General features: G+C 40.8%; 1 protein-coding gene across 1 annotated transcript; it reads left to right on the top strand.

Moving 5' to 3' along the window:
- Nucleotides 1-7,683: 7,683 nt before the first annotated feature.
- LOC130975073 (uncharacterized) lies at nt 7,684-8,271 on the top strand. Its single transcript, XM_057899905.1, has one exon. It carries the CDS (start codon nt 7,684-7,686, stop codon nt 8,269-8,271), a length of 588 nt encoding a protein of 195 aa, XP_057755888.1.
- The last annotated feature ends 305 nt before the right edge of the window (nt 8,272-8,576 follow it).

The following is an 8,576-nucleotide window of genomic DNA, read 5'->3' as shown; positions in this document are numbered from 1 at the left end:
TTGGATAATTAGGATTTTGTGGCATAATAACTAGAATTAAACTTCACCCCCTTATTGGAATTAATTGACCAAAGAATTGGCGATTGATGAAAGTCAGAGGAGACTAGAAAGGTCTAAGGAATTACGGTCTAGTCACATATAGTTTTCCATGAATTAAATCTTACATGATTAAAATAGTTAGTAAGAAAAGTCAATCCGGAAAATAGATAACTCTGAAGCCTTAACTGCCTTCTTCATATTGTTTTCACCTCAATTTATTGCTTGCTTTCTGATTCTCTAAATTGCCGTTTAATGCTTTTGAACTCTTAAACACTATTTTCTGCTTGTCTAACTAAGTAAATTAATCAACCATTGTTGCTTAGTCCCTCAATCCTCGTGGGATTGATCCTCACTCACCTGAGGTATTACTTGGTACGACCCGGTGCACTTGCCGGTTAGTTTGTGGTTATAAATTCCACACCACATGCATCATGTGCATCTATTTGCTATTGTTTGAGTGTAATTATTGTATCTAGTTTTCCTATCTAAATATCCTGTTAATTGCTAATTGTATTACTTGATATACTTGTCTTCTAATTGTGTTTGATTTGCATTGATTATTAATTATCTTTGATCCTTCAAAATTGGATATCCAATACTGATCAACTGTGATATTGGAAATTAAAGATGCTAAGAAGTCTTAGAAAGAACTGAGATTTAGTATATTGACCTGTTTAGATTAAAAAGAACCATAAGCTTGAACTTTGTGAGTTTGGAGACTAGGATAGCCTAATGGGTTTATGTCGCTTTATATAGTCTGTATTTGGAACTATTACCCTAATGGGAACCTTCGGGTTCTCATCCGTTGTGAAAATATTTATTTTTCAGATATAGGGCGTGATGCACCTTGCTGAGTGTGCAAGATTCCTTTTGGCAAAGCGAAGAAGACTTTACTTTTGAAATTTATTTGCTTTTACGTAGTACTTTTCTCCATTTTTGACTACTGTATTGTATTTTCCTCTTAGAGATTTTATTTTGGAAAAACAGGATGTATTTTGTACACTTTAGATTTTGTAATATTCCAGCTGACCTTTTCTTCATAGGTCGAGGCTAGTTCTTATTAGGTATCTTATCCTGGATCTTATGTATATCTATATATCTATATTGTTTCTATAATGAATGCTTCTTATCTTTAACGCTTCGTGTGTCATAACGGTTGTCACTTTGGTTTACCTTTCTTCATAGGCTCCTAACTATATTATTATTTCTTGGATACTATGTATATATTTTTACTTTTAGGTGTCATAATGCCTCACCACCTCGAATTTACGACTATAGCATAAGGCCTTGTGTGGTATGGTGTTACACAGAAGCTGTAATTGGGTGAGTTTCGATAAGTTGTTGGTATTGATATGTTGAATTGGGTTGTGGTATGATGGTTGAGTTCTATGCATTGGTTTTGTTGTGGTTTGATTTTATTAATAGTTAATTGATTGGAATTAGTTGATTGGGGCTTGAATGGCTAGGATGTGATTTGGGATTCGTGATTGAGTGTAGAGGAGGCCTAAAAATTCGTCTATGATTGGTTTCAAAAGAGGTAGATTTGAGAATTTGTGAAATTGAGTTATGCACGAGAATTTGGTAAAAAGTGGTTTTTGACCAACTTTGACGGGACATAACTTAGCACTTGAAGTTCCGAATTGAGTGAAACTTGTCTAGAATTAAAATTGGAGATGGGTACTTTAAACTTTCTTTGAATGGAGGAAAAATGAAATTTGTAGCAAAAGTTATAGAGGTTTACAAATTGGTGTCAAAAATTAGAAATTACAGATTCTGCAACACACCAGAAAACTTTTAAATGTGTGCTTGCGCACAAAACAAAAAAATGAACTTGTGCAGGTGCACAGGGGTGTGCGTGTGCACAAGCCCTGGAAGGCCTTTGTTCTGTGCGTGCGCACAGAGGTGTGTCTGTGCACACGGCCTGTTTTCTTCAAATATGTTGTTTTTTGCTATTCAGCTTTCGTGGCATGCTTGTAACCCCCTATAACCCCGATATGACATCTGATAACCAATTTTTAAGCTTTGAATAAAGTATGGTTAAATCCAATGAATTAAATTGATTAATTTTTGGATAAATACTTGGTCAACCGGATGAAGATGTTGTGAGGATGGTGGTTCATCCCACCCATGGTGAGGACGGTGGTGCTATCCCACTCATGAGATAACAAAATTGAAGAAATGATTAAGAATCAGGGTTAATGAATATATCATAACTTATAAAATTGATTTGAGTCAATGGTTTTGACTGAAATGAGGTCTGAAATATTGAATTGGCAAGGTGGGGGGTTTTATCTCACTTGCGTGGCAAGGTCGTGGGTTTTGTCCCACTTGGGTATTGATTCGGCACCTGCACCGGGCAACGACAAGTGTTCCATCTTGCTTGTTTGTGGTTGCAGTATGATGTTGTAGGAATGTTGGTCTTGTTCCGCCCATGGTGAGGACAGTGGTTTAATCCCACTCACGAATTAGGGAAGTTGAGGATTCTCTCCGGTTACACACACACACACACACACACACACACACACACACACACACACACACACACACACACACACACACACACACACACACACACACACACACACACACACACACACACACACACACACACACACACACACACACACATATATATATATATATATATGTGTCTGTGAATGAGGGTTATGATGACTTATGCTTTATGAGGCTGGTTAAGGTTATGACTAAGATTGGATTGAATTGATTAGAGGCTTAGATCAAAAAGTAAGGATTCATATGAGGCTTAGGTTGAAAACTATGATTGAGATATATATACTAGATACTATGATTAATGATAAATTTGATGATGATAATAGGTTTGGTTGATGATGATTATTGACTGACAAGGACGTGGGTTTTGTACCGCTTGCGTTATTAATGTTATAGGCATGGTGGTTTTTTCTTGCTTACGGTAAGGATGGTGGTTTGATCCTACTTACGAATAGATAAGTTGAGGTTGAGGATTCCCTCTCTCGTTGTGGTAGACAAGTTTGAGGTTGGAACTTCCTCTCTTGTTACATCAGGGAATTAGATAGAAGGTTGAGGATTCCCTTCGATTCAATTCCCAACTATGGTGAGGATAATGGTTTCATCCTGCTCATGGCTTGAGGATAAGTATCCTTGTGATAAATGCCAGAAGCTGGGCGTGGCACGCTGGTACAACATTCCAGAGAGCAACAATGAAGATCATCAAAGGGATGTGGCACGCCAGAAGCTGGGCATGGCACGCCAATTCATTACCTAGAAGAGTCATCACTAGGGCATGCCACTTTGTATCAAAGGCGTGGCACACCAGTTCCAGAATTTACTTGGGTGTGCCACTTGAGGATCAAGGCGTGGCACGCCAAGGCTAAGAGACTCACAATTGAATGGGTGTGCCACTTGAGCAACATGGCGTGGCACGCTGGTATAAGAATCCAGAGAAGAGGTTGAAGGCTAATGAGATCTGGACGTGCCGCTTGAGCAACTAGGCGTGGCACGCCAATGAACAAGAAGGCAAAGCAAAAGCTGGGCATGCCATTTGGTGTCGAAGGCGTGGCACACCAGCTCAAGAGTCCCACTAAAGCGTGCCACTTGAATGTCCAGGCGTGGCATGCCAATACACAAAGAATACCTAAACCAAAGATGGGCTTGCCATTTGGTGTCGAAGGCGTGGCACGCCAGCTCACATATCTCACTTGGGCATGCCACTTGCATGATCAGGTGTGGCACACTAGCACTTGAGGATGCCAAACAAAGCTGGGCGTGCCACTTGGGTATCGAAGGCGTGGCACGCCAGCTCAATTATCCCACTTTGGCGTGCCACTTGAATGTCTAGGCGTGTCATGCCAACTCTTGAAACCAACGCAAGTGAAGGAGCGTGGCACGCTGGTAGTGTTTTCCAGGGAAGGAGATAAAGGGCCAAATGAACTGGGAGTACCACTTGGATGATGAGGCGTGGCACGCCAGCAAGAAGATGAAGCATTTAGAGGGGCGTGGCGCGCTAGATCCTGGGCGTGCCACGCTGGTACAAATTTCCAGAATCATGAAGATATAGGAAAAGGCCTGGGTGTGCCACTTTGGCTCGAAGGCGTGGCACGCCAAGCTACTTGAGGACTTTAAAGAGCCCTGGGCGTGCCACTTTGTATCGAAGGCGTGGCACACCAAGATTGAAACAAAGGAAGCGTGACACGCTAGAGGAGCGCCAGTCATATGCCAGCTGGAAGATCACGTTTGTTGAGTTTCTTTTCCCGCCAAATTGTAATTTTCCTTTTCACTTTTGTATTTTTCTTTATTTCTAGATCTAGGAGTAGTATAAATACCCCTGAAAGTAGTAGAAAAAGGGGTTAGTCATCACTATCTCAGTAGGGGATTGTGGAGTTTTAGTTTTTCACTTTTCACACTTCATCTCTTCCATCTATTGTACTTTCTTTCTGAGCTATGAGTAGCTAAATTCCCTCTCATTGAGAGAGGGAGCTTTATTGTACTTGATGGATTAATGACAGTGAATTTCTTCTTCTCTTCATCTTCTCTTTAATTTGCTAGAAGGAATTTCGTTCTTCATGCTTAGTGTTCAATCATCTTGGAAAAGATGTTGAATGCAAAATGGGTTTCATGGGAACCTTGGAAAAGGAAACATGAAACCATGCTAGAAATCCCTTCTCACACTTGAGTAGGATCTGGGTTTTGGTGTTTGGATATGGTGACATATAATCCTCCCTCTACCTGGACCTACAAGGATGTGTGGTATAATCAGGTACCAAGCATATCTCTCTTCATGAGCAATTAGACTAAGGAATTGGCTATTGATCAAGATATGAGAGATTGAGTCACCAAGGGATTGGGGCTCAATCAATCATGGTTGCCAAGAGGTCAATGAGTTGCATGATTGAAGAGGATATAAGTTGGATTTAATCCAAAGAGACAATATCTCCTGATCTCAATGAATTTCCCCATTCTTATCTCTCCTATTCTTTTATAGCTTTCATTTACATTCTGTAAATTCCCACTCCCTTTTAGATTCTTGCCATTTCTATTTCTGCACCTTATTGCTTTCCTTTATTCTTTTGTCATTTATGTTTCTGCCATTTATAATTCCAGATTCACAACTTATTCTGTTTAGGCTTGACTAATTCACCAATTAATTAAAATTGTTCAAATCTACTAATCTCTGTGGATACGATCCCATTCCACTGTGGGTTGTTACTTGACGATAATTTTAGTGCGCTTGCCAAGGAGCAGATTCATCAATTTTATTGGGAGGGGAGTGAATCCAGACTCATCAAGTTTTATGGCACCGTTGCCGGGGATTGGTTTGAATTTGACAATGATTAAATTGATTGGAGAGCTAGATTAAGCTTTTTCATCTACCTTGTTCTTTTTCTTTTTCTTTTTTCTTGTGATCTTTAAATTCCCTTCTAATCTCTGCTTTTCTTTCTCTTCTTTTTGGGATCGTTTTAGGTATTCATTGTTTATACTTCCACTCTTCTAACTGTTTGATTAATTACATCAATCAAGCTAACAACTAATCTTAACTGAGGTGATTCTTTCACTTGCCCTTTTCTTGCTATGTGTTGAATGTATGACAGGTAGAAGGGGAGAAACTTCATCCTCTTTTGATAGTGAACCTGAGAGGACCTTCCTTAGATTAAGGAGGGAAGCTAGAAGTAAAGGCATAGTTGGAGAGGAGCCAGTGGAAGAAGATTTAACAACCACCATGGATGACAAAGTGCATGACAATGTTAGAGAAGGTGCTGGAAATCAAGCTGGGCAAGAGAGGAGAGTCTTAGGCTCCTACATCAACCCAAATCCAGGAAACTGTGACAGCAGCATCCTCAAGCCAACAATTCATGCTAATAATTTTGAGTTGAAACCTCAACTCATCACACTAGTCCAGAATAACTGTTCATATGGAGGAAGTGCCCAAGAAGATCCAAATCAACATCTCAACACATTCTTGAGGATATGTGATACTGTAAAGTCCAATGGGGTACACCCTGACACCTACAAGCTACTCTCGTTCCCTTTCTTACTTAGAGACAAGGCATCAAAGTGGCTAGAAGCATTCCCCAAGGAGAGCCTAACCACATGGGAAGATGTTGTGAATAAATTTCTAGCAAGATTTTACCCTCCACAGAGGATCAACAGGCTAAGAGCTGAGGTGCAAACCTTCAGACAGCTAGATGGTGAAACACTCTATGAGGCCTGGGAGAGGTTCAAGGATCTAACGGGAAAATGCCAACCAGAAATGTTTAATGAATGGGTGCAGCTTCACATTTTCTATGAAGGACTAACCTATGAATCAAAGAAGGCTATGGACTACTCTCCAGGGGGTTCACTCAACAAGAACAAGACTATTGAGGAAGCCATAGATGTCATTGAAACTGTAGCTGAGAATGACTACTTCTATGCTTCAGAAAGGGGCCAAAAGAAGGGGGTGCTGGAACTTAACTCTGTAGATGCCTTGTAGGCACAAAACAAGGCAATTGCAGCATAACTAGAAACCTTGACAAAGAAGATGGAGAACAATCAAGTTGCAGTGGTTCAAGCTCAAGCACCACCCCAAGAAGGAGATGCAGCGGAATCCGAATGTAAGCAAGCAAACTATGTACACAACCCCTCTCGACCACCATATGACCCTAACTCTAAGACATACAACCCAGGATGGAAAAACCACCCAAATTTTGGGTAGGGGAACCAACAAGGTCACAACCAATATCATAACAAGCTATACCAAGCCAATCAATACCAAAATCACAACCCCAACCATCAATCAAACAACAACAGACCCTACCACAATCCACCTCACTCATCATACCCTTCCACCTAGCAAACACACCACTATCAAGACACATTAACCTCAAATTCACAACCATGTGAGATCAGAGGTAACTTTGAGAGAGTAGAGGCTATAATAACACAGCTATCATCACAGCTCACAGGGGCTATTTCCACCTTTTTGGAGAGACAAGCACAAGCTAAAAGGAAGATAGATGCCAACCAAGAAGAATACAGATCGAATCTGAAGAATCAAGGTGCAACAATCTCAAATCTGGAAGCACAAGTGGGGATCTTAACCAAGAAAATTTCAATGCCTACACACACGTTTCCCAGTGACACCATGGCCAACCCAAGAGGGGAATGCAAAGCCATCACACTTAGGAGTGGAAAGGTGGTAGAAGAGGCAACCCCAAGCCAGGAGAACCATAAAGAAGAAGCTGCAGAAAAACCTAAAAACAAGAATAAAGAAGAGACCCCTAACCCATCTTCACCAAAGCCAATCTTAAAGCCTTATGTGCCAAGGGCACCATATCCACAAAGGCCAAGGAAGGATGGGAAGGATGGCCAGTTTTCCAGATTCTTGGAGATCTTCAAAAAGCTCCAAATCAATATACCATTTGTTGAAGCACTAGAGCAAATGCCCCTCTACGTCAAGTTCTTGAAGGAACTCATGACAAAAAAAGAAACTAGGGAGAAAAGGAGACTGTAGTGCTAACTGAGGAGTGTAGTGCCATTATACAAAAGAAACTCCCCTAGAAAATAAAAGACCCATGGAGTTTCCAAATCCCCTACATCATAGGGGATATTAATATTGAGAAGGCCTTATGCGACTTGGGAGCTAGCATCATTCTCATGTCCTTGAACATGATGAGAAGGATGAGAATTGAGGAAGCCAAATCAACAAGAATGGCACTCCAACTGGCTAACAGAACATTCAAGTTTCCACATAGAGTAGTGGAAGATTTATTGGTGAAAGTGGGAGAATTCATTTTCCCAGCTGACTTTGTTGTGCTGGATATGAAAGAAGAGGCTAACACTTCAATTATCCTAGGAAGGCCATTCCTAGCTACTGCTAGAGGCATCATTGATGTGCAAAAAGGGGAACTAGTCTTGAAATTACATGAAGAGAAGATGGTCTTCAATGTTTTCAAGGCAATGAGTTACCTCAAGGAATCAATGGGAGAATGCATGATGGTGGACACCATAGAACAAATAGTTCAAGGGGTTTTGGAAGAAGAACAATGTAAAGGAACTATGGAATTGGAGCAACAAATACCACATGGAGAACTACCACAAGGAGCCTTAGAAAGTTCAATCATGACAAACCACAAAGATGACAATGGAGAAGAGGCACCAAAACTAGAGCTGAAGACCTTACCACCAAGCTTAAAATATGCATATCTGGGTGACAACAACACCTACCCAGTGATCATCAACTCAAGGTTGAGTTAGGAGCAAGAAGAGGAACTTATCCAATACAAGGATGCTATAGGCTGGACACTTACAGACTTAAAAGGGATCATCCCCTTAATGTGCATGCACAAGATCCTGCTTGAGGAGGGTGCTAAGCCCTCAAGACAACAACAAAGAAGGCTGAATCCAACTATGAATGAAGTGGTCCAGAAGGAGGTGTTGAAGTTATGGCAAGCTGGGGTGATTTACCCCATCTCAGACAGCCCTTGGGTAAGTCCGGTGCAAGTAGTCCCAAAGAAGGGAGGAATTACTGTTGTGTCAAATGAAAAGAATGAACTGATACC

Source organism: Arachis stenosperma, chromosome 4 (assembly GCF_014773155.1).
Source record: "Arachis stenosperma cultivar V10309 chromosome 4, arast.V10309.gnm1.PFL2, whole genome shotgun sequence".
Classification (NCBI taxonomy): Eukaryota; Viridiplantae; Streptophyta; class Magnoliopsida; order Fabales; family Fabaceae; genus Arachis; species Arachis stenosperma.
The sequence above is the reverse complement of the archived record's forward strand: the minus strand, read 5'-3'. Positions and strand labels throughout refer to the sequence as shown.